Source organism: Lissotriton helveticus, chromosome 4_1 (assembly GCF_964261635.1).
Source record: "Lissotriton helveticus chromosome 4_1, aLisHel1.1, whole genome shotgun sequence".
Taxonomy (NCBI): Eukaryota; Metazoa; Chordata; class Amphibia; order Caudata; family Salamandridae; genus Lissotriton; species Lissotriton helveticus.
This window is the reverse complement of record NC_136063.1, coordinates 1,931,543,359-1,931,571,049: the sequence shown is the minus strand read 5'-3', so window position 1 is coordinate 1,931,571,049 and position 27,691 is coordinate 1,931,543,359. Positions and strand designations below refer to the sequence as shown.

At 43.2% G+C, this 27,691-nt stretch overlaps 1 protein-coding gene across 1 annotated transcript in view; it reads right to left on the bottom strand.

The window, feature by feature from the left end:
• The window catches only part of MCF2 (MCF.2 cell line derived transforming sequence), a 1,062,111-nt gene that overhangs the window by 264,373 nt on the left and 770,047 nt on the right, over positions 1-27,691 (bottom strand). The window contains exons 17-19 of the mRNA XM_078688611.1: positions 18,876-18,991; positions 18,579-18,648; positions 3,087-3,179 (exon numbers count right to left, since the gene is read on the bottom strand). Of these exons, the coding sequence (XP_078544737.1) occupies positions 3,087-3,179; positions 18,579-18,648; positions 18,876-18,991 (279 nt within the window). The remainder of the gene's footprint in view (positions 1-3,086; positions 3,180-18,578; positions 18,649-18,875; positions 18,992-27,691) is intronic.

Genomic DNA, 27,691 nt, shown 5'->3' with positions numbered 1-27,691 from the left:
ATACCCATTTTTCTCACGGGCAGCCAGGCTATGCAATGCTTACAGCCCTTCAGCCTGAGGTACTGATATACTCTTTTCCACTGACTGAATGATCACCATGAAACAAGCAATAGCGGTCCGCCCAAGTAAGAGAAGTAGGGGCGGGGCGGTGGAGTTGGGTAGGGCTTCGGGTAAGTCGACATAAAATGGAAAATGAAATAAAAAAAATAAAACCACTTACCCTGCAACCACCGCATTCGGCAATGTGGCGAGTGCCAGGTGAGTGGTTTTATTTTTATTTTGTATTTAATTTTACTACTTCTGTTGCATGTCAACTTACACCTCGCCCCGTCTCATCACTCCTTACCTGTGTCAGCTGCCACTGGAAACAAGTCCATGGAAACAGAGTTCCCAAACAGGAAGCGAAGAACAAGGCATTTCAATTATATCATTTTATTTATACAGAGTTTTGCACTAAACAGTTACCATAAAATGAATTAACAGTATGAGGCAAGTGGATTAATTAGTAAACATAAATGTTTTGTAAGTGCGAGGAAAACAACAACAGAGGAGACAAAAATCTAGAAGAAGGAGAAGAATATTTCATTGGTTAGGTGCTTGGGGGAAAAAGCCATTCATTGCCTCTCACAGCAAGCGTTTGAACAATATACACATAGACAGATTAAGCAGAGTGTTCACTTCCTCCCAGGAATCGTTGCCCAGGGAGGCATTTTGTAGACCAGTTTGCCTCAGTAAAGATTGCTTAACTTTCAGGGTTTTGCTCCTGCTTTCCTTTCTCCTGGGCTTGGGGTTGAATGCTCTAGCTTTACTTTGGCCTCATTATCTGCTTTATGCCTTCCTTCCGATCCCATTTATTCCGCAGTTACTGCTGAGTATTCAAGAGAAACCCGAAGCTGCGATTCTAGTGGGCCTCTATTGGCCTTACAGATCCTGTTTTTCCCTTCTTCTGTCCATGACTATATTTCTGGTTAGGAGAATTCTTATTGTCTCCTTCCATCTATTTGTTTCTGTAGTTTCATAAAGCATTAACTTGGTCCAAAGGTATCAGAGAGCTTTACATGAGCACCAGATTACATTACACAAGGTCAATTTTTTTAGGCACATAGAGATTAGATGATTTGCCTAGAGTCACCGGGTATTGAGACAAAACAGGGACTTGAACCAGGATCCCCAGGTCCAAAATTGGCAGCTCTTACCCTCAGGTCACATTTCCTCCCTTCATTGGATATCTATTTATGGGTTATGAGATGGTAGCGGTTTGGAAGGTGAGAGGATCAGGCTGTAGAGCAGGGGAAATACACCTAATTGAAGTTATTCAAAAGTCCAGATTTCCCTCTACTGTGCCTTTTTTTGTCATTGCAGACATCTTCAACATTGTTGTCCTTTGCACTTCAACTCCCCTCTTCGATGTGGGCTTAAATTCTTTGGGAAGAGTTTGAGAGGAATCAATTGGTTTGTTCCCTGAAAGCTCAATTGCAAATGATTAAAGGTTTCAATGAACCTTGTAGAAGATGAGTTACTTGTTTCCCATCTCTTATAAGGGGTTTCCTTATCTCTCCCTGTGGTTAATAACATGATCTTTCCATGGGATCTTTCTTTGATTTTACACTGTCTAAAGGATTCCCTTGGCAATCTAATAGCTCTGTAGATATAACATTCTTGACAATGAGGGGGGCTTTTCATATAGCATTTACCTAAGCCGGTATATTATACAGCCCCTCTTTTACAGGATTTTGGCTGATAAGACAGTACTTTGGCCTGATACAGAGTTTATTCCATAGGTTGCAATTTTGGCTCATAAAGGTCAAGAAATTGTGTTACCTGTGTTTGTTCTTTAACCTTATCCTCCAGAAGAGGGGTTACTTCAGTCACTGGATGTTAAGAGATCACTTTTGGTTTATCTGGTGAGTTCTAAGTCTTTTTGTACATGTTACCATCTTTTTGATATCTTTGCAATTATAGGGAGGAGTCATAGGTTACTTTCTTGTCTACCGCTAATTTGATTAAATCTACTACTGCCCTTAACTATTATTTGGCTGGGATTTATTTTCCTGAGGGTTTTCAGATTATGTTCACTCTTGATTGGATGCTTACTGAGTATAGACTCAGAGTTTTTCTAACTGAAATATACAGGGTAGCAATTTAAGTTTCTTCTCATGCTTTTGTTCAGCATTCTTGTCTTCAGACTCATGTTAGAAGGTATTTCTGATTTCTATTTGGTTCTAGGGTTTACAGTTCTATTTTTTCTTGATTATGTCACTAATAAATTCACTGGGTGTTGCATCACATGATAAAGAATTATGGCTAAGGATTGTGCATTCTTCCTTCAAGAAGACTGCATATTCTTCGTCCTTAGCAGTATTGTACACATGAGGAGGCACTGCTGGTGCATGAACTATGGAACTACAAAATATTGGCGAGCGAGGTGAAATTTATTACTAATGTGACTGTTTCAATCCCTAATATTAATTTCAATATTGACGGCAGTGGAAGATAACCCAAGTACTCCACCCGGTTAGTGAACAGTTCAAACAAGCACAGGTAAATTGTGCTTCCTGTTGACACAGGTTTGTTTAAAGTGTGAGGACGGATACGCAGTGACCAAGAGAGGCTATGTGCTGGGAAAACTTACCGCTGCCATTGTCATGGTGTGCAGTACCTGCAAACAGTAGTTCGGTTCATTAATTTACATTTTGTATTGCTAGTTGTATACAGCCATCTGGACAGCAATTATGGTTATAAAGAACTTATCAACAATTAACAGAGAACCTCTGGACCTACTCCTTCTATTGTGCTGGACCACCCAAGTGAATGTCTGGTTTATGTTTTCATGTCCAAATTCCTACGTGTTTTTTAATTAACTAAACATCCAAACATGAATGTTATCAAGTGGTCAGATTATTAGTTTGTGATGCAGAATATGTCAAATTCACCCATCCATCAGCCAGGAAATACCTCTAACCTTGCTACTTCTCACAATAACTTGAAAACAACATGCATACACTCCAAGCAAAATGTATGTTTGATATTTTTGCACTCTTTCTTCAAGATAAACAGTTAAGTGTAGCCCACAAAAAATATCATACCTGGAAAAAAGCACTGTCTGAAAACTGTCTCCATAAGGATTCCGAACGGGGCTTGTTCTGACAATACTTCTCATACATCTGAAAATCTTTGCGCTGTAACGAACATGACTTGTAAATTACTTTGATGACACAGCAGCAGGGTCTGAATTAAAACATCCAACGTAACATTCTTCTAATAGTTATTTTCATACATGTAATAATATTACGATAAGGTGATAAGATGGCATTTCATGTTTTAGTGTTATTGTTACAGTATACTTTTTTTATAATATGATTTGCCATGGTAGCACATATTATATAACGTTTAAATGAGTATGTATGCATTATATATTTTTCTGTGAATTAAAAAAGTATACAAATATATTAACACAACTTCAAGTAAAATATCAAATAATTTCTCTTGTTCCCCTTCTGAGTGGATAACCAGAAGGTAACTGAAATGAGGTCCAATAGCTTTGCAGCTTTAGCAATTGCATGCGTTTCCTTGGCTGCTCCATAGACACTAATGTTTGTGGTGGCGTACGGACTATCTACCAGCAAATATTTTAGGCTCAATCCTGAATCAAAAACACAGAAAGGAGAGTCTGAAGGACCAATTAAAGACTCATGGATTAAATCCCCCTAATTCTATTTTTCAATAACAAAGTAATCCATGGTCTATTCACAAAAGAAGCGTCTGTGGGTATAAAGACACTACAAGCCTTAAGTGCTCAAAAACTAAAATACAAAAAACAAACAAAAAGAAAGGGTTTATATGGAAGACAGAGTCAAGATGTAGGATGGAAGGCCATCACTTGGATGACGTAAAGAGGAACAGAAAGAATCCGTCAAGGATCATTGGTGTCCGATCATTACACATTACGTGCCCAGTGTCATCGTCTGGGATGCCAAACAACTTTACTTCGCCCTTCCTCCATCCTGGAGGGGAACAAAAGAAATAAGTTGTATCCTCTTGTAGGGTTCTTTACACGAGAATAGTGTAAGAGGAAAAAACTCTCTTATATAAATGGTGCAGTGCAAAATAATAGAGAAAAAAATGTGTATTTAAAATAGGATACACACCGGAGACTAAGAGTAACAATAACCCTCTTGATTACAATCTCACAGTTGTATTCCTATCTAAAAACAGTGAAAAAAAGTGATTCAAGAACAGTTTAAATTCGACACTGCTCTTCTGGTCGACATGTTTCAGCTTATAGGGCAAACCTCCCTTGCTTTCTTCAGGACCTGGATGCTTCAAAAAAGCTTTGACACTGCCATATATAAATTCTTATACATACTGTTTGTCAAAGTCACACCATATGTAATCCAATTCCAAATCCTCTATGTCGACATGATGTATCTGACATCTGAAAAATAAGTGAGGAAAAAACTACATCTCTTGTCTATCAAATTAAAACCCCACATTCATTAAGTATGATTGCAATGGTAAACTTACCAGTGCACCACGAGGACTAGACCTCACCTCTCTTGGCACCATCGTTTGTTAAAGGGGCCCCGCTCTGTGGACAAAATATTAATCCAAATATGCAGGGAAAAAATATAATTGCTTAGAAAAAAACGGTTATTTAGAAAAAACATTGTTTCTATCAATTACAGTTATGATTATAATCCGTGTGCATTTTTACTAACAGGGATTTTACCTCAGAATCTCAGTAGTCAGTAATATTCCTAACCCATATCACGGCTAGTTCACGGTGTAGCATATGAACCAAGTGCTCAGCTGTTATATTATTTGGCAACATTTGTGATGATATTGAAACGACGGATGAATTCTAATTGCATTGTAACCCCTCTAACAATCCTGAAAAGAAGGGTTTCCTATGTCTATCGCAAATCATGTAAAATGAGATGTTTACAGTGTTTTAAAATAAAGGGAGTCTTAAACGTAGAACGTTCTAACAATCGTGTATCGCTTTCATAATTGAATGCCTGTGTTGAAGCAGTATATTGCATACTGTTACGTCCCCTGTTATAATGGGCCTCTTATAGGAGCCTCTCAGTTAATGCGACAATAATGCTCTATATTACAGTTAAACTCCACTGCATGTAGAGCCGGGCAAAGACTTGTCTCACGACAGGCGCGCTATTTAATGTCTAACAAAAGTCTTTCTAATCAAACAAATCTTGTAACATAGCCCTTACCTGTCTGTCGTTGACTCCAGCTGGGACAATGCTGGGATGGAGGTAACGGACTACAAACTTGTCTCTCTCTTTATATAAGAAAGCAAACACCCATAGGTATGCCCAATTAGCATGTCTTCGGCATATAGTGATTACGTCATCGTGAACTACCGAATGTCGTCACTAATAATGGGAATTGTAGTCTTTTAATGATCATATCTCGATCAATTATAAAAGTCTTCTTTATATTGTACATCATTCTATTGATTTTGTCACACATAACTGTATCGTTTAGTATACATCGGTGTTACTAATTTGTACATTTATCGTACTATAATAGTTACGACACCATGAACTACAAAATGTCCTCACTGGGAAATTTAGTATTCTGAGGGTTATGTCTCAAACAATTATTCTTGATCTTACTTGTTGGACGATGTTACAGAGACATGGACAGGTAAGGGCTATGTTGCGAGATTTGTTTAATTAGAAAGACTTTTGATCGACATTAAAAAGCGCCTATCGTGAAACAAGTCTTTGCCCGGCTCTACATGTAGTGGAGTTTAACTGTAATATAGAGCATTATTGTCGAATTAACCGAGACGCTCCTATAAGAGGCCCATTATAACAGGGCACGTAACAGTATGCAATATACTGCTTCAACACAGGCAGACAATTATGTAAACGATACACGATTGTTAGAACGTTCTACGTTTAAGACTCCCTTGATCTTAAAACCCTGTAAACCTCTCGTTTTACATGATTTGCGATAGACATAGGAAACCCTTCTTTTCAGGATTGTTAGAAGTTTTACAATGCAATTAGAATTAATCTGTCGTTTCAATATCATCACAAATATTGCCAAATAATATAACAGCGGAGCACTTGGTTCATATGCTACACCGTGAACTAGCCGTGATATGGGTTAAGAATATTACTGACTACTGAGATTCTGTAGTAAAATCCCTGTTAGTAAAAATGCACACGGATTATAATCATAACTGTTATTGATAGAAACAATGTTTTTTCTAAATAAGCGTTTTTTTTTAAACAATTAACTTTTTCCCTGCATATATGGATTATTATTTTGTCCACAGAGCGGGCCTCTTTGACAAACAATGGTGCCAAGAGAGGTGAGGTCTAGTCCTCGTGGTACACTGGTAAGTTTACCATTGCATTCATACTTAATGAATGTGAGTTTTTAATTTGATAGACAAGAGATGTAGTTTTTTTCCTCACTTATTTTTCAGGTGTCAGATACATCATGTCCACATGGAGGATTTGAAATTGGATTACATATGGTGTGACTTTGATAAACAATATGCATAAGAATTTATATGTGGCAGTGACAAAGCTTTTTTGAAGCCTCAAGGTCCTCAAGAAAGCTAGGGAGGTTTGCCCCATAAGCTGAAACATGTCTACCAGAAGAGCAGAGTCGAATTTAAACTGCTCTTGAATCACTTTTGTTCACTGTTTTTAGATAGGAATACAACTGTGAGATTGTAATCAAGAGGGTTATTGTTACTCTTAGTCTCGGTTGTACATCCTATTTTAAATACACATTTTTTCTCTGTTATTTTGCATTGCACCGTTTATGTAAGAGAGTTTTTCCCTCTTACACTATTCTCCTGTAAAGATCCCTACAAGAGGATACAATTTTTTTCTTTTGTCCCCCTCCTGGATGGAAGAAGGGCGAAGTAAAGTTGTTTTGCATGCCAGATGATGACACTGGGCACGTAATGTGTAATGATGGGACACCAATGATCCTTGACGGATTCTTTCTGTTCCTCTTTAGGTCACCCGAGTGATGGCCTTCTATCCTACATCTTGACTCTGTCTTCTATATAAACCCTTTCTTTTTGTTTGTTTTTTGTATTTGAGTTTTTGAGCACTTAAGGCTTGTAGTGTCTTTATACCCCAGACACTTCTTTTGTGAATAGACCACAGATTACTTTTTTATTGTCAATCCTGAATCACCCAAATGTTTATGGGATTTGGGGGTTCTGCATCTGACAAATTAATCCAAAGCTCAGGGAGCTGAGTTTGCAGGTGAAGTATTTAAACAGAGTTCTATAACTGTTCCATGTTGAAGGACAAGCAACTTCCGGGCTGCACATAGGCTCACTACCATTCCCTTCTTGTCCCCTTCAACTGTAGTGAACATGGTGTGCCCCTGCCTCGCTCACCCCAGCTAGCACCAGTACCTCACGTTTGCCTAGCAGACATGATGGAATAACTGTCCTCTGCAAGCACAAGTATATCTTCTATTATGTTAAACCCCTCTACCGTGGGGGTGAGTGAGTGGGAGGACCCAGTGGGTACTGCAGTAGAAGTGGGAGCAAATGCACAGCTAGGCAATGGGCACAATGCACCCCTTCAAGAAATATTTCATTATAAATCATCACAAATACGGAGGTGAATATTCGGTGACAAAATTGATAGATTAATATTTGTAGGGAAATATCAGCCTGGTATGTAGGACACTTCCAATGGAATTTGACATATCTTTTAAAGAAAACTAGTAATTGCAGTTTGATTAAGATCTATTTTTTAAACAATCATAAGGCTGAAGGTTCAAGTGGGTTCTGCAACATTCGAACCAGCCAATTCTGCCTAATTTTTGCTCATTTTCTTGGGTAAAGTGATAGAAGTGATTGCCACTAGAAATGCTGTTGTTCAGGTCTGGCATCTCAAATCTAAGAAATACATGGTCTCAGACAAAAATGAAATCGACCATGAAAACAGCACGCTAATCTCAGAGGTTTTAGTCAAATTCGACCTAACAGAAGGATATTTATGGAAATCCTTCTGCATAGAATGTGAGAAATGTTTTCTGGTTGGACTTGCTGTAGTGCTAAAATATTGCTGTGTGCTATAAAAAAAAGTTATAGTCCTAAAGAGCAATACATATATGATATGTAAAACCATCATGTGGCTCACAAGCCACTCAGTCTAAATTCTTGGTTAGGTTGCAGGATTAGTGCTGGTATTGCTCATTTCCCGGCTAAAAAAAAATGACACATCCCAGGTGTTCTGGCGGCGGTGAAATACCTAGATGTCTTAATGATAATCTTCACTTCTGCATAGTCAGGATTGAGCCTAAAATCAAGTGTAGCTTTTAGTACATAGGATATTTCCATAGAACAATATAAAACTTACTCCAAACTTCTCATCTCATTAGATCGTTTCATTAAAACTATTTAATTAACAAGCAAGTATAGTTTGTTAGGGCCACCCCTATTGACTGTATTCGATTCAAAGGAATGGAAGGTATTGTTTAAGACAGAACTGCTACACCTCTGCAAATTAAGATGACATCCCAAGAAAACTGCAAGCCTAATGAGCAAAGCCCCAGAATCCTGTATCCCAAAGCTATTCTGAGATACATTCTGAAGGGAATCATTATGTATGCACAGATAATGCACACTACATATCCCAGTAATGACATACATAAAAAACCCAATGATAGAAACAGAGCGGCTGCACAACCTTGGGAATGTGTTTAATAAGGAGGTGCACACATTGATGAATGAAGCAAACTTCCACAACAGAACCACTTCAACGTACTGTAGCATGATATTTTGATGTACCCAGCTCACTACTCTGATTAGTGTGGGTGACCAAGTGTTTAGAACTGCCAGTTAGGCTGTCAGTAGGAGGTGGCTCCTTATGTGCATCTGGAGAAGATCCAGAAACAACACCTGCTTTACCGCTTGAGCATCAGCAGCATTTAGCAGCATGATCCCTTCAATCTGGTAGTCAAGTAGAACAGATAAAGGCCTAAAATGCTTCTTTCTATTGACTGATATGTTTCTTCAAAAAGGGTTCTGTGGAAATCTGTCTGTATCGCGTATGTATTTACCATAAGAACTAGCTGCAAGCACTACTGCAACTAGCTGTAAGAAACGGTGAACTTCATTAATAAAATACAGAGACCATTATTAAATAATTCAGATCGTACTGTACAGCTTTGTTTGCTATTCTCCTTACATAGTATTTCCTTATACACTTATAGAGAGTATATTTAGCTGACATACTGATGTATGGCAGTCCACACCCACAGTTGCTTTGCCTCTCAATTAATGAGGATGGGTGAATATATAAAAAACAGACTCCCCACCCTTTCTTTAATCACCTGAACGTGACACAAGTAACCTTATTTAGTCACTGTACTGTAGCGTGTGTGTAGGAATTGTATTTCTATGATCTGCTAGTCTTATTTTTCTAGCAATGGTACTACGTCTTGCAGCTAGGATGATGAGAAAATCGTAATGTAGGAACAGATATGTAACTGCTTCAGGTACAGTTGCTTTGTCACTGTCACTTATCAAACATTTGATGGATATGTGCAGGTCTCAAGTGATCAATGAAAAAAAACTCTGGGAAAGCAGTCTGATATGGCAAGCTGTAGGAGGCTTTCAAACCTACCATATTTGTATAAATTCCTTGGACAAGAAGTGAGAACTCCATTCCTGCTTATTAGACTTGGCATCTTTTTGCATGTTTCCCCTGAGTTTTTGCTTTCTGACCTCCCGGTTTGTGCTGGCTTAGTGTTTCTGCGCCCCTTTCTCACCGCTGATCAGTGGCAAAGTGCAAGTGCTCCTGTGGTACAATGTGTTATGGATTAGTGTTTCCATGAGTGGCCTATTTGGTTTATGTGTCAGTCCCTAGTAAAGTGCACTGCAGGTACCAGGGCATGTAGATTCAATACTGTTGGTGGGATGCAGCCCTGGATTGTGCCACCCACCCAAACAGCCCATAAACGTGACTCTGGCCTGCCAATGCAGAGCCAGGGAGCAATCTGGCACTGCCATGTTGACTTGGCAAGTGCACCCACTTGCCAGGCCCTAACCTTCCCTTTTCTGACATGTCAGCCACCCCTAAGGTAGGCCCAAGCTACCCCTGTGGGCAGGGAGCAATGTATGTGAAAGGTAGGACATGCCCTGGTGTGTGTGGCATGTCCTGATAGTGAATTACTGCCAATTTCATTTTTTTCCAATTGCAAGGCTACCTGTTCCCTATAGGACAGTAAGGGAAGTTTGTTTATAACATCTTATAAACATAACTGGCCCTGGGAACCAGGTAGGAAAATAACGTTTAGTATGCCTGAACTCAGAATCTAAATATGCATTGTTAGTGAAGGTGGTTTTTACACTCTGTTTTTGAAAATACCACTTTTAGAAAGTAGGTGTTTTCTTGCTCAGTCATCCCGTGTGCCTCTGCTGAAATGTGGATTGCCTGTCTGGGTTTTGGATGACAGAAGGCTGGGGAGCATGAGTAGCTCCAGATAGTCTAGGTGGTTCAGGAAAGGGCTAAATCGACCTGAGCTGCAATTGGGGAAGGGGGAGGAAATTTCCTCACACCTCAAAGGGCCTGGTCTGTCTCTGACAATGCCGTCTCCACCTCCTGCCAGGAAGTCACACCAGAGAAGGCAAACTGGTTCTGACTGCGCATAGACACTCTCTCCCTAAGAGATCAAAGGATTTTGGGATATAAATATTGGGGCCCAGACCCATGAACTTTAGAACTCTTTTTCGACCAAGAAGACTGCCAAGAAGAAGAGCTGGAGAAGCTGTGAGGAGGAACTACCACATTGCTGTGTGCTTTGCTGTGTTGGCCTGCAGTGGCTGCTTCTGTCTTGGGCAGTGAAAGGACTGGACTGAGCTTTCTGCAACCTACTTTTGCGAGTTTATCCAAGGGCCTGAGGTAAAGCTTGCCCCCTGTTCAGGAACTCGCAGGAACGGCAAAGACTTCAAGCTCTTCTGCCCTCAGCCCTGGGGACTGTGTTTTTTGTGCTGCAACAGAAGAAAAGCAACCTAAAGCCATCTACAATGGAGTAGTGTGGCTCACTGGTTAGAGGCGGCAGACCCGGAAACAGAGAACGGCCCGGGACCAGGATTCAATTCCCGACGCGGCAGGGTCGTGGACCAGGGTCAGCGGACTCGACAATTCTCGCCTTGGTGCCTACTCTAACCAGGGATCACACTCGGCAACTCTGGGCATTAAGCTTGCCTCAACTCTACAACGGCCCCCCACAGACGCCGGGGATGCCTGGTTTCACCTTGGAGATACCCAGAAGGGACCATCTCACAGGGAAAGCCAGGACGGGTTCCCCAGCGGTCTCCAGCGCCGGGACGCTTACGGGCAGCCGTGCGCTTTACAAGTCCAACAGATTTACACATTTACATTTACAACGCTGCTGCTGACTCCGTGTCCTGAGGTCACCGCAGAGGGCAACCGCCGCAAAGCGCACAGTGGCCCTGGTCTCACCGACGACGCCTGCTGATGCCACCACCGAAACCCGTGGGCACCGCACTCCGCACCTCCTCGCTTCATGACGACGCCTTGGTATCCCCGTTGACAACGCTCCACGTTGAAATCTATGCTGCTGCTTGCACCGTGGTTCTAAGGTACAGCTCGTAAAGTTACACAATGCATCACCCTCATCCCGCACTGCAGCCTTGGCCTACCGACGCCGGCGCCATCAACTCCAGTTCGTCAACCGACGATAGCACTTCAGCAACAACGCCGCTGCTTGCACCGCGACCTGCTAACATGGCGACGAGCACCACATTCACTTTGCACTGTGACCCTGGTCTGACCGACGACGCTATCTGATGCTGCCACCGAGCCGCTGCACTTGGCAATGCAGCACTAGACGCCTGCCAACACCAGCGCTCCTGACTTCATCAGAGAGCAGTTCGATCTGCAACACGTGTGACTTCAAGGGACCAACGACTCCTGCACCGACCACCGGAACCGACGCCTGCGGACGCTGTGCTTTCGAAAGCTCAACAAGAAGTCGCCGATGCCCTGCATTTCTAAAAGGTACGGTTTGTGGGCCTCCCTGACACCGCAGCTGGCCCACAACACTGAGGTCAGCCAGAACTGTTTGGATTTGTTTGTTCACGACGCCGTGATAGTCTCGGACGGAGCTATCAACATCAAGGAACTGTTTTTCAAGCATATGTTGATAACTGAAGATTTTTAAGTACTGTATTGCAGATTTTTATCGTTTTTGGACTTGTCTTTAAGTATATAAAAATATTGGATATTTTTCTAAACTGGTGTTGTATCCTTTTGTAGTGCTTACACTGTATCACTGTTGTTTATGTGCAAATGCTTTACACACTGCCTCTAAGATAAGCCTGACTGCTCATGCCAAGCTACCAAGGGGGTGAGCAGGGGTTATTTTACGATTGTACTCCCTTACCTCACTAGAGTGGCGGTTTCCACCCGACTTTGGCACATGCCCTAGCCGACCAAAAATCCAATTTCTCCAACACTGCCCTTTGCAGAGAACCTTATTTTCCTAAATGAGTACTGAACTGGATTTTAGTCTCTCCAGAACACTGAATCTGTCACGACAGCAATTATGGACAATGTACAGATGATGGCAGAGACTTTCCTATATCAGATTTATCTGTGGTTTTCAACACTGTCAATCCTACACTGTGCATTGTAGATTGGACAAGTGTGGAGTAAAGAGACCACGTTTACCTGGTTCAGCTTTGTTCTTGCAGGGAGACCACAGGCCTTGCAACTTAGCATTTACTTCTCTACGTGGAACCCATAGATCTGTGGTGTCCCTAAGGGGACAACTGTGTTGCCACACTATTTAAATATATATCTTCACACCCAGACAGAACTGTTTATGTTTTCGAATACTTTTTTTTTTTTTTAAACATTCTGTTGATTCTGAGTATATTGTTATAAATGTTCCTTCCACCCGAGAAGAAAAAATAGTTTTTAGAGCAAACTTTTTTAAATAGACAGGTCAATGTGCATTAGTCCCTTAAAATTAAATTCAAACAAAGCCGAAATAGTGTTGGTTAACTTAGTGTCCACTATGCGGCTAAAGGAAATTGGTCACAAAAGTTTGGCCCAGTGGCATGTAATGATCTTTAAAAGTGGAGTAGTGTAACCCTTGGCTAACACTCATGTGAGCGTGACTTCTTCTCTGAGTATTCAGAGTGAGGGTTCTCACACTCACTTGCACTCAGTTTTACTCTCTCACACATTCTCTTAGTCTCAATCACACTGGCATTTTTGCTCACTCTTATTTACTCAGTCTCACTAACAGTCTCACTCATTTGCACTCTGACCCACTCATTCTGAATATCTTAGTCTCAATGTTGACTCACACAGTCTCACTAAGACTCACTCAGTTTTATGCTGATTCACTCAGCCTCACTCATTTCAGTTCACTCATTCTCACTCTCACTCTGTCACATTCATTCTGATTCACTCAATCTCGATCTAGCTCAGTCAGTTTGAAGCAGTCTCATTCTGACTCACTCAGCACCACTCAGTCACAGTCTCACTAATTTACTCAGTCCCGCTCATTATCACTCAGTCTCACTCACTCTCATTCAGTATCACTAATTCACACTCAAATCCCCCTGGCTCATTTAGTCTCACTCAGTCTCACCCAGTTCCACTCATTCTTACTCAATCTCACTCTGACTCAACTAGTCTCACTCATTCTTACTTGGTTCCACCCAATCTCACTTACTCTGACTCACTCAGGCTCACTTTGACTCATTTAGTATCATTGATTCTCACTCATTGTGACTCACTCAGATGCATTCAGCCTTTGACTCACTCCTTCTCTCCCTGACTCGCTCAATCTCACACACAATAACACTGTTACACTCCCTGCTCACTCACATTTATTCTCACTCACACTCTTCCTAATGCTAATTCTCACTCACTCTCACTCACTCCTTCACTGACTCTGTCACACTCTCAAACACACACATTGACATGCTATCGCATACACACACCCTCCCTCACAGACATGCACTCTTACACATCCTTCCACCACTTTTAACACTTTTTTTGTACTTACCTTGCTACCTGCACAAGTCATGTTTGGACTCCTGCTGCTTCCTGCTTCAACCAACACTTCAATCCATTGCCTAACATGGATTGAGATCTACTGACCAGATTCTAGACCGCTCCTCGCACACCAGACTGAGATGGATTCAGGCATCATTTCCACGGTGCCCTCACCGGGATTCAGGCAGCGGATCCCTAGACCCTGCCCCGTCATGTCAATTTCATTGCCTTCATGGCCAGAACGGGGCTTCGTTCCTGTGCCATTGACCTAATTACACGACTCTTTGATCGTATCTAACCCCTGGATCCAGCTACCGGACCGACGCCTGTCTATCTTCTGACTTCTGCTTATTTTCTGGCCATAACGGGGCTCCGTTATTGCGCCTTCACCATCGTTCATCCTCCCTTGGATTAAGCCTCCGGATTAGGGCTGGGCGTAGTTCGCGAAGTAGCCCTTCGCACTATGCGAACTACGTGTAGCACTGCGCGAACTGCGTAGTACCCTGTCCGCACTGTGCAAGATGCAGTTTTCAATGATTGCACAGTGCGGACAAGCATCCGGTACTGTGCAATCATTGAAAATGGCATCTTGCACAGATTTTTACTCGAGCTGCAGCTTTCTCAACGCGGACTGGTAGTTTCTTATCGCTAGCGGTCGCGAGCATACGCGACCACTCGCAATGAGAAACCAGACCTCCCCGCATTGAGAATCTTGCCGGGAGGTTTATTTTCCATGCTCGCGATCGGCAACTTGATGTTGCTGGTCGCGAATGAGAAAAAAGTCTCGCCAGGATGTCATTTTGCTTGCTCGCGGTTGCCAACTTGATGTTGAGCACTACGAGCAAGCAAAAAATGACCGCTGCACTACACTATGCTATGCTATGCTATGGGTGTTCGCACTGTGCTACGTCCAGTTCGCGTATTGCGAAGTCGCGCAAACTTTGCCAACTACGCGAGCGTAGCGTAGTACTTTGCCCAGGGTTACTCCGGATACCTTTTCATCATAAGCCTAGCTTCCAAACATTCCAAACCAGAACAGGGACCCGTTTCTGGGCCAGCAGCTTCCTCACTCTCATTAATCAGCAACCCGGTCCTGATGAAGATCCTAAATCAATAGGATCAAAACGCCGTCGATCCGCAATACAGCACGACTCATGGCACATTACCTACTTTGGTTCCCAAACTAATAGCAACTACTCTTTAACTAAGGAGTAACCAACAACTTTATATATATTGTTTTTCCCATTTTGTCACTTTGCGTCCTTCGCTGTTTTCACCCATATGTTACTCGCGCAGTCACCATTTGTTTCACGATCACGTAGTGCACAAAGCCCCGTTGGGTTGCCACCGCATTATATGCCTCCAGTGCTGTTATCTTAACTGTTTTTTGACTGTTTTGCTAAAATCTGTCCTTAAATATATTATGCTATAGGCACTTCTAAAAAACTGAAATTCCGAGTCTCTCTTTCTTCTATGTCCAGATCCTTTGTAATGTCTTGTACATGCAAATATATCTGTTGCTCAAGTGAATCCAATTGAGATATTGTTGTTTTTTACAGATCAACCAACACTGGAGCACGAAACTGAACTAGTACACAATCCTTGTATTCCCCATTGCCTTCATATGCTGCCTCTGCATAGTTTTTTCTTTCACTGTGAATTCACGAATCCACTCCCTCCTTGTCTTCACCCCACTACTCCTATTCATTCATATTTCTCCTTTCCTGTGCCCTCTTAATCTTCTTACCTACTCCTTGACAGGTGTTCTTGCATGATTCTCTTTCCCAGATATGGCACGTAGATATATCAGAAAGAGATTCTTTTTAAATGATGAATAATAATTATACTGTAGCTTCTAACATTTAGTAAATTATCTGAACAACTTTTTGTTGCTTTAAAACCTCTCAAATTGGGATTCAATACCCAAATCGGTGGTTTGACTTTGTAAATTCTAAAAAAAATTCTGAATGACTAGTTCTATTGCAACAATGTAGGTTTCTCTCCTATTTGGGTGGCCAGTTTGTATCAGAGGTTAGACCAAGATGTAAGATTCTGTTATTGGCAGAACTAGAAGGCATGCGTTTGTTACTAATTAGGTTACCACGATAGACAGTGTGGTTTCTAAAAGAAATTGTTGCTACTTAAAAACCATGTAGGCAGAAATTAGGCATATTGACAATTTTCTATCCAGAATAGCATTACACTCCAGCTGTGACCACTGCATTTTCCCCCTATGTTCTCCATTGCCAATTTCAGTCAAACCATCTGCATGTAGTGCCAGCTACTTGCACCAGGAAAGTAGGCACATTAAACCCTGCATATTCCACATCCCAGGCTTCTGAATTCCAAAGATCGCTAGAACAATTGGATTTGCATTTATTTGATGCTGATGGAGCAGGGTTTTCGTGAAATAAAACCTGCTCGGATTGAAACCTCAGTAACATTTACTGACCGTGTGCAGTGAAAAACTAATGTGAGAAGAAATTGTTGCATATGAGAAAAAAGGCTATTGTGCAAGCGCATACTAAAAGTACTGAAGTAGGCCGCAAAACTATTAGGCCATAAATCCTTTTTGACTAATGAAAATTAAAAGATTGATGCTGCTTTTATGCATATTAAGGTTTGCTAGGAAATAATATTTAACATGGGTTGTGCATGGATAGATACAGCATTGGGAGGGTACATAAATGAAAAAACATTACAAGTGAATAATAATGCTTTTGTTTTATTTTTCATAGAGAGCATGAATTGAGGGTTAACACATACGAGAGAAAAATTGAAGAATTAGAAGGAACGTGCACAAAATTTGTCCTTCAGGAAGTCCTGAGTGCATGCCAAAAGTTTGTCAGCAAGCAAAGGGATGCATCCTTTTGAAAGGCGCCGATGAGGAAAATTATATAAAGTTTGAACATAACTAGAGAGAAGGAAGTAGAAGGATAGCCGAGGCATGAATTTGTATTTCCTGTGATGGAAGCTGCTGACGTGATGGATAAACAGAACAATAAGACATTTAGGGCCCCATTAGGATGGCGGGCGGATCGCCCCTGCTGGGCCGGCGGTAGCCACCGCTGGCCCGGCGGGGGCGATCCGCCCGCCATCCTTGCAGAAATGACCCCCGCCATATTACAATGGCTCGGGGGTCTGCGGCGGACAGAAAGACCGTCCGGCGCTTTTCCGCCCGGTCCACATGTCGACCGGGCGGAAAAGGGTTCTATGTGGTGGCGGTGTATGAAAGACACCGCTAGTCATATTACAATGTGGGTTTACAGATGCCGGAAAGGCATGCATAGTCTACTTGGAGGGTCCGTTGCGGGCCCCCAGGGACTCTGGGGAGGAGTGGGGGGTGCCCATGGGGGGTACCTATGGTACTCCCCTTCAGTTCCATGCACAACATGCCTCCCTGGCATTGTGGCGGGTGGTGCTGAGTGCACCGCCCGCCACAATGTAAGGGATGCAGGATGCGCCCACCACTGTGGTGGGCGCATCCTAATGGCACACCCGGGACCCCCGCCCTTAATCTCGGGAGGTCCCTTTTTATGGCGGGATGGCGGGCCTGCCATCCTAATGTGCCCCTTAGTGAGATGCGTACATTGACTAATCAAATGTAGAATAGACTTTTGTTTAGATACAAATATGGGTTGGACATTTGGAGTTAGGGTATAATTCAGGTGCGTGGTGGGAGGAGTTGTAGGAAGACCTGCAGTTTGTTGGGAGAGTGTCGCTGTCGTCTGTTTTCTGTCTTTACCAAGCTGTTCCTGTCTGCTGATTTCTGACTTTTAGTCTATGCCTCATCATTTCTTCCTGGGGGGCCTTACTGCTCTCATGGCCAGAGAGTAGTTTTCTATGTCAATTGGTTTAGTATAGACAGAACTCTGAATTTGAATAAACAGTTGTAAAATGCATCTTTGAACCTTTTTAATCTCTTCGCCTGTCCACTCCTTGATTGCATTCCCGATTTGAGATGTATTCTTTGTCATTATTTACCTGAAATTGTTTTCTCTGTGAGGATCTATGATTTGTTCTTTATTTTGGTACTAAATGAGAATTATTCACATAGATAAACATTATAAATATACAAACAAGTCTGTCTTTATTAGAGGTGTTTATTTAGTTTATGGGTAATGAGATTGGGCCTGGTTTGTGAAAATGTATTAGTCCCTAATCGTTGGATCAATGTCCTTCAGCACTAGGTAATATACAGTAGCTCTCTTTTCATGGGGAATTATCCTATGTTACTATGAGGTGAGCTTGTCTCTGAATTGGTAGTCTCCACCAGGGAGGTATCATTTTCCTCACTAAAAAGTACTAACCAGCCACAGCAAGGCAATAAACATGGCTCATAAAGCTAGAGAAGCTAAAAACCAGACGTCTGGCTGTGATGGTAAGATGAAGCAGCCTGGTGGTTCTTAACAGTCAACAAAATATTTATCTATAAAAGCGGATTTTGCCAGAATATTTTGAAAATAGATAAAAACAATGAAAAATGTGAAGCAAACACAATTAGTATTTGATAGCCCAATTACATACCCGTTCTAGGAAACAAGCACCTACTCGATCTGGAGAACCAAGACAGCTTTCAAGATTTTGTAAAAATATTCTGCGAGGAAACAAAAGAAAACGAAAAATTGTTATATACCACTGTACCGAGAGTACGTAAACAACTATGTGTGCAAAATCATATGTATAAATAATAGTGTATATTAGTAGCTATGTGCGAATGCATGCAATTAAAAGGTACATATGTTGTATGCGGGTAAATTTATTTGCATATATTTGTTTCAAGTCAAATCAAGATCCTATTGTTGGAATTAACCATTCGCCTACTTGTTATGGAAATCGTATATCTCAGGCATGTTTCCAAAGAGAATGGCCTTTGTGTTTCTCAGGGCAGGAGGCATGAACTCGATCATATCTGGACTGTCCATTTCAGCTCTGTAGCCCTGCAAAAGGAAATACAAATGTAATAATCTTAAACAGTCTATCAGAATGTGTGTTTAGCACACAACATTTAACTCAATAGACTGCATTTAATATAATCAAAATACCGCAGCCCACATCTAAGTACTTTGTTGTAATAACTCGAAAGGATGCACACTATTGTAAATTCCCAGCGCAATAATGCAAAGTGGCATCATCAGCGCTCACAGGGCACAAGCCTTCAGGCTTAGTTAAAAGGTTCTGTGTTTTTGTACATTGCAGTACTCTGATGACCAGCTAGCACTCCATGAATACAGAAAAGGAACCAACCTTGAAAGCACAAAGGTGTCCGAAAAGATTTTTAATGGAGAGACAGGGTTCATAAATAACTCTTTTTACGTTTCCTAAATAAAAACACAGCATTTCTAGAACTGGAATACAACCAGTGAGTTGTTGTCCGCGTAGGAGCTGCGGTTGATCAATTTAAGCTTCCTTTTACTATATCCAGTTGCTGCCATTTAATAAACTGCAATTGGGATAATGCCAATTAGTTCTGTTACATCTTCAGAGGGATGGCGTATGGTCTTTTTAGTTCCAGTTGGCATTTTTAATTAGTGAGCATTTCCTTGTCTTTTCCATTGGACAACATATTACAAAGATCAAAAACCTTTATGCTACTGGAATTTTCACCATGGCCCAATGAAACAATTGTTTAATCAGATAAGCTTAACTTTTAGGGCCTTATGTTGAAATTTTGTATTCTCTTTCCAGGTAAGTCTAGAAGTTGGGTCTGTGAACAATGCACTTTCTTAGATGCTGTTCATTTTTAAGAAAGTCTGTGAAATCCATATCTATAAATATGTTTAAAAAAGTATTGCAGAAAACAGTGAGGCTCCCCACAGATAAATAATATTATGAAGAAAAACAAGAGGGAGAATCTATTATCAAACTCAAAATTGATAGGCAGCCATGCACAATGTGGTCAATGCCCCACCTCTGACAGGTGCCCTGCATCTACTAATCTTCCGAACTACGCACCCTACCCTGCAAAAACAAATGCAATATACTTCATTCCCTCACTTATGCTGTGCATGAAATTAGGTTGCTGATTGAGGGGGTGCAACCCTACGCAAGCAGAAACCACAATCCTTGTCAAGGTGAAGTCACAAGCAAACCCAAAATGAACCTGTGCTCAACCCTCTCTCGGGTAGTTTGGCAAAGGACAATTAGGTCTAACTCAGAGGCAATGTATAAAGTATTTGTGCAACATTATAAACATTAACACAGTGCAAACACACCACAAAAAAGAAGCTGACACCCGTTTAGAAAAGATAGTAATTTTTAGTAAATAAAACCAGACCAAAATGACGGAAATTCAATCAGTAGAACTGGAGATATGCAGGTTTAAAATTTCAGTGAGACTAGCGCGTAAAGGCACAAAGGGCTAATTGTGGATATCTGGTTGCGCCTGACCAGAAAAAAGTCCCAAGTTCAGGCCGACCACAGTGTAGCATGGGCCTGCTACAGTATTCAGTTTTGCCTGCTGAATAAAGTACCCTAGATCCTGGCTGCGAAGTGTTGCAAGGTCCTGTGCTGAGGATGCAGCTGAGGAGATATGTACATTTCTGAGGAAATGGGGAGCTGCGATGTGAGGTCTTGTCTCATTGTCAAGGATCCCATTAATAAGGGCTTGTGGTGCCAAGTATGGTGTTGGAGAGGCGTTATGCAGTCGAGGAGATGAGTCAGTTCTGCTGTGCTGTGAGGCTGCGATGTGAGAACATGAGTAGTAGTCAAGGCTCTTGTCGATGAGAGATGCCAGGCCCTGCATCGGGAAAGCTTTGCACATGCAGGGGTTTGGGTATGACCGTGAGGTTGATGTGGAGCCTTTTGCGTCAGAAGAAGCCTCGCAAAAGAGGCAATGTTGGGAGTTGTGCCACAGAGGAGATGCATCGGTTCTGTTGGATAAACCGATGGGCACACACAGCACCTTTAAGCCCACTTCCAAGTGTCTAGGACTGGTGTAGCACCACTTGGCAGCGTAGGACTCACAGACAACAGAGTCCAGGTGTTGGGTTCAAGGTTGCTGGAGCCTTCTGTCTCTGAGGCTCAAGACAGGAGGCAGGCCTACTTGCCCTTGGAGTCGCATTGGAGTCATGGGTTAAACAGATGCAGGACAGGTGTAGTCCTTCTCACCCAGGCAAGAGTGCAGCAGGCAGCAGTTAAGCACAGCAAGGCAGCAGTTCAGCAAGGCTGTAGTTCCACAAGGCAGCTGTCCAGAAGAGTGGTAGTTCTTTCAGCAGCTCACCAGTCCTTATTCCTGGCAGTGTATCCACAGGTCCGATACTTATACCCAGTTGTGCCTTTGAAGTGGGGAGAAGCTTCTAGAGACATACTGTTGAAGTGCCCAGGTGCCTGCCTTCCTGTCACTGGTTCCAGATTAACTACAGGGGGTATGCAATCCTTTCTGTGGAAGCAAGACACAGCCTATTCACATGTAAGAGGGTCTGGGTCCAGCTCCTCCCTCCCCTGTCAGTGGTGGCCCTTCCAGGGACACCTAACTCCCTATAGTGTGTAATTAAGGAATATGCAAATACCAACAGTCAGACACACCCAGTCATGTGACCCAGAGACACAGGCACTAAATGGCTAAGGCAGGAAAATGTCAACTTTCTAAAAATGGCAATTTCAAAATCATAATTTAAAATCTGACTTTATCATGCGAGAGGTTTTGTCATTACAATTCTGATGACACCAAACGTGAACTGGGTACCTGCTCCCATTTGGAAATTTTCACCCATTAGATGTGATAAGGTAATGCCAATGTTAGCCTATCGGAGAGATCGGTCTTGCAGAGTTTTTCACTACCAAGACATGTAAAATTAAAATGTACATGTCCTACTTTTTAAGTATACTGCACCCTGCTCTCTGGGCTGTCCTGGTTCAACCCTAAAGAGACGTATATGTATGAAAAAGGTCTGGGTCTTGCAGAAGGTTTATCAATCCAGGTCACAATGACAGTTTAAAATTGTACACACATGGTGTAATGGCATATTTACAAGGCTACTTAAGTGGGTGGTACAACAAGTGCTGCAGGCCTACTAGTAGCATTTCATTTACAGGCCCAAGGTACATTTCGCACCAATTTATTAGGGACTCACAAGTATATTAGGTAGGCCAATTGGGCGTTAGCCAATTCTACCATGTTTAGAGGAGAGACCACATGCCCATTAGCACTGGTTATCAGTGGTGAACTGCACAGGGTCATAATACCAGCAAAAAGAGAATTCAGCAAAAAGGGGAGGGTAAAAAAGAAAAGTCTGGGGTGACCCTGCGGAGAGGGCCAGGTCCAACATGCTGCTATTGTGGGGTGTCTGCAATCTTCCCCAAATGTTTTAAAAGAGTAAACCAAACACGCAAAATGTGGTGGGAGGATTCTTGCAATAAGTGTAATGACTGGCAATCGACCGGGATAGTATTCCAACCCATAGTACTTTTGCCCAGTATACCACCTCAGATTAGACCCAGCTCTATGCAAATCAGTCTTGGAAAAATGACCAATGGGTTGGAATGCTACCCAGAGTGATTGATAGTAGTTAGATGCATTGCAAGCACCTTTTGTGTGTTTGATATACAGCCCTAGTTTGCCGAGGGTATGCCCAGACTTGGATCCATTGCTCACTGTGCCACTAGGACCAAGCTCCACCTGGCTCTAAAGACCCAATCAGGGCAAAACTGGTCTTGGGCTGCTTGGGTTCTGGTTCAAGTGGAGCTGGCTTTGCAGTTCGGGCTTGACTGCTCCAACTGAAACATAGTTAAGACTGATTTGCATATAGCTGGGTCTAATCTGAGGTGGCGTGGTGGGCAAAAGAATGATGGGTTGAAATGGTACCCCACGAGCAAACGCCAGTGATCAGATGATTTACAAGCATCCTCACATCCCCTTTTGTGTGTTTAATATACCGCCCTAAGTGGTCAAGAGCATGGCCAGACGTGAGTCCCTAGCTTACTGTGCCACTGGAACCAAGCTACACCTGGCTGAAGAGTCCCTGTCAGGGCAAAGTGGGTCATGGGCTTCCAATTCGGAGAAGTTCTGGCTTGACAGTTCTGGCTGGACTGTTCCTGTTGGAGCATGTGTCAAGACTGATTTGCATACAGCTGAGTCAAATATAGGTGTCATGGTGGGCAAAAGAACGATGGGTTGGAATACTACCCGAGCGATTGCCAGTGGTTAGACTTACTGCAAGCATCCTCCCATCACATTTAGTGTTTTTTAAATAATAAGCACTAATATTCCTTTTTTTCTTGAAGGAGAGCCAACATGCACTGAAGACTTCTACACGTCTAAAACATTTTCTACAGAACAGCTGTGAACCCTTTCTTAGCTTGATGACATTCTTTGGTTCACCTAATACTGGTTAACTCCTTGTTATGACAATTTCCCAGTCCTGTCCACCCTCATAAGTTATATTGGATCAGGGCAATTGTAGCTTACCAATGTAATCATTTAACTTAGCCCTGGTTCAGCAAGAGTTTTTAGGTTGTTACGCTTCTTTGCATTTTCATTATCAAAGCTACAAAAATACAATGAATTGAAGTTTCTCTGAACCTTAACAAACACATTACAGTGAAATAGTAAGAGGATTTTTTATGATGCTTGGTTGGTTAAACTAATTACTATGAAGTAGCTCTGTGTATTTGCTCACCCATTTACATAAACCAACATAAGAGATTATCGTAATGGCATTTTTATTATTAATATACACAAATTATTTTGGGCTTCTGTGTTGTACTTATTAGTGTCAGTAAGCTCTTCTAACCATCTTCAAAGGAATTTTTTAACAGTTTTGGAGCTCAAATTTTCCCCTGGAAAGCTCTTTACCTCACCAAACCAGCCTACCTATCTAGCTGTGTAACCATATTGGGAGGCTCAAGAGATATTACAAGCAGAAACCACTCAAATGGAAAGACATGTCCAAGATGGCGGACGAGACGCACACCTCGGTCTCTCCGTCCCGCCACTACTAACGCATCGATTTGCACCCCTCTTGGCACCAGTGATGGATCCCTACAGAGCACTGGTGGACCGACAATGGGTGGGGCAAGGGAGGCCCGAGACTCAGAACGACTGCCCTGATCCAAAAAGAGAGCCACAATGTTGGTCGAGTGATTGCGGTCGCCGAACCGAGGAGAGGTTGGCCGCAGAGCTGCAGACAGATCGAAACTTTCTCTAAGGGGTGGAGCCCCCGGAGTCACCCTACAGAGGACTGCTGTGGCGGGGAATGTCCAGTCTGGAAGTGCTCCCCGCAGTCTACGCAATGCTCCCCCAGTCAAGGGTCTTTGCCCGAGCTCGCTGGGCCATGTAGGCTTCGACCGGAGCAGACGTCAATAGCGAGACAGGTGAGGAGCTTAGGTGTCTAACTGGGCAAGGCGGTGGTTGGGAGATTCCCTCCCCCCAAAACTCCTGCTGAAGGAGCAGGCCCCGGGAGAGGAGTGGGCCCTGATAGGGATGAGCAAGGAGTGCCTGTACAAGGGTGGAGGCCGGTGGAGGAAGGTGAGGGGCACATAGATAACTCGTATGCAGCTGTGGTGATTGTGGGGGCTCTTTCCTCACCGCTCTGGAGGTGGGGGAGACGTAGTAATATGTTTGTTCTCTGGAATGGACAGGGCAGACAGGGCTGGTGGGCCTGGAGACAGTGGCCCACTTGCTGCCCCGGATGTGACTCTAAAGATAGGGGCCCCTGAAGAGCTGACATACATCCCATTCTGCGAAGGCTGGACCTGCCGTACACTTGTTCCAGGATCCCTTGGGCGACTTTCTGTGTACCTGTTGTTCTGGGATCAGTCCCAATAGACCCTAGGGAAAGGATTGAGCTTTGAGGCTTTTGACAGGACTCCACTTGGGCCCCCTAAGCTGGGGGCCATTCTCGTCCACATCGCAGAGGGGACCGCCTAGTTCTGGATCCTGTGTTGCTTTCACCCACCTGGCCGCCCTGCCATTCTGACTTGCACTATGTTGGTGAATAGACCAGAAAAGGATTGATCACTTAAGGACATGTTTGTGAAACGAGGGGAGGGGAGCCCCGGAAGGATAAACTGCCTCTGCCTGTGGGGGCGGACTTGGAGGTTGGAGAGGGCCTGGTTATCAAGTCATTCTTGGAATTCCTCTTCGCATTTCTCAGAGGCTGGCTGACGGAGCGCTGTGCAATATTTGGCACCACCTCCATCCCTCTCTGAGGGATTACACCTTTTATTGTGCAGTACATAAATCATACGCCCACATTGATCACTTCCTCACATCTCTGGCTCTAACAGCCTGTGTCAGAGAAGCGGGCATAGAACCCTGTTCTCTTTCACACCATGCCCGATCGCCTGGACCCTACTTCTCAATATCTTCCAGCCAGTGTATCACACTGGCAACTTCACGGTGCCCTGCTGCAATCCCCCCAACGGTCATGATGATGCGTACTGCATTAGCGTACTACCTCTGTAATAACGACACTGAGGGGATCTCACTTTCGACGCAGTTGAGGGCTTTAAAACTGGTCATGAGGGGCAAATTCATCGCCATCTCAGCTGCTGATAGTCTAATTTGAAGGGAGAAATGCCAACAACTGGAACAGTTGGTTTCCAAGCTAGAGTCGATCCACAAATGCTCCAGCGCCTTTAGGGTCTTGTGAGAACTAGAGAAAAACAGACTCCTCTTGCAGCATTTTCACCTTCACAGGGTGGAGTATGCCCTCCTGCACCTCAAGCACGAATTCTACTTGAGCTGTGACCGTGGTGGCCGCAAGCAGGCCCATCGGCTCCATAGTAAAATCCATTCCGGCTCAGTGAGCTCAGTCCAAACGATTCGGGGGGAGGAGGTCCACTTGGATGCCGAAATAGGTGAGGCCTTTACAGATTTTTATAGCACTTTGTACTCTGCCACAGGAGACCTGAAGACATATCTCCAGGGAGTTCCCTTGACATGTTTGCCACCAGACCTTGTGTCTCAACTTGACCAACCAATACGTATAGAGAAGGTGGTTGCATATATTGCTCGCCTCAAACCCTCAAAAGCGCTGGGGCCATGCGGCTTCATCACCCAATTGTATAAAACCTTTTGTCAAGAGCTAGTCACTCTTTGAAACCAAAATTTTTACTCTTTTTTTGACTCAGGCACTCTTACCAACTCGATGTTAGAGGCGTCCATTTTAGTGATACTCAACCCGTTGAAAAATCCCAGGAGCTGTGGATCATACAGAGCCATTTCCCGTCTCAACATAAACACCAAACTCTTCACCGATATCCTAACCCTCGATTGATCCCTATAATACCAGGTTTGGTCGATCCAGACCAATCCGGCTTTATCCCTATGAGGCAATGTGGGGACATACCAAGCGGCTCTTACATCTCACTGAAATCAGCAAGCGATTGCAAAAGGAGGCTCACTTAATGTCCATTGACAGAGAGAAGGCATTTGACTGCGTTCATTGGCCTTACCTGCTTGAGAACCTCCGTCAATTTGGGATTCAGGGATAAATTTATCACATGGATATTCTGTATCAATAGCAGGGCCTCAATCGGGCTTCCTCCTTCGTGTTTTCTATTGTGTGTCGGACCTGGCAGGGTTGTCTTCTTTCTCCACTCCTCTTGGCCCTGTACATGGCGCCAATGGTTCAAAGAGTTAAGAACAGCCCGCGGGTATTAGGGATATGGTTTGGCGCTGATATTCATGCCATCAGCTTGTATGCAGATGATCTCATCTTATTCTTGACAGACCTTTTACCATCCTTGCTCACTGAGTTGCGACTATGCGGAGAGGTGTTAGGGTTTAAAGTTAACCTAAAAAAATCCCAGATCCTGAACCTCTCGGTCATCTCCGCGCAGGAGTCTGCGCAGCAGTGGTGTGCTAACGGTTACAGGGTAGATTAAAATCGATAGAATTATAGGAATCTAGAAGAATTAAAAGTCAAACTCATAAGATCAGTTAATAAGAGCAATTGAAAAAACAAAGCGGTCCGCTGACAATACAGTGGACTAACAAATACTTATGTTAAAGCACTGGCTTGGCACAGAAAATAGAGCTGTCAGAGTGCCAGTGTCTGCACTCTTTCCAAGACAGGCCGATGAAGTGCAAAGCACAGTGCAAGTCGGGCTCCTCTTATATTCAATAGAAGCCCAGACGTGTGCCTTGGATATATTGCGGGGGTGCACAGGCAGCTAAGTCTCAGTAAGGAGCATATGGGGACAACCCTACACAGCTCGTATGACACCAGCTTCATAATTATAAGAATTGAGCCGTGAGCCGACTACATTCACCTCATAGCGGTACAAAAGGGGTTGGTGATGGACGGAGCATCTGAACCAATAAAACACTCACACCCAGTCAAAAGATCTGGGTTTAATCCATCACCGTTCTTCAGCCCACTCTGCCACCCCAGTTCAGACATGGCCATATGCAAATCAGTCTGACCCTGTGCCTCATGGGAACAGTCCAGCCCGAACTGCCAAGCCATGCCTTCCCTGGACCGAAAAACAAGCTTCCTAGGACTGGTTTCTGGCATTTCAGCCGTCTTCAGCAAGGCTTCCTTGAATCCAGTGGCAAAGTGAGTAAGGGACTCACGTCTGAGCATACCCTGCCAACTTATGGCGAACAAAGCGGTACAAAAGGGGGTGGTGATGGACGGAGCATCTGAACCAATCAAACACTCACACCCAGTCAAAAGATCTGGGTTTAATCC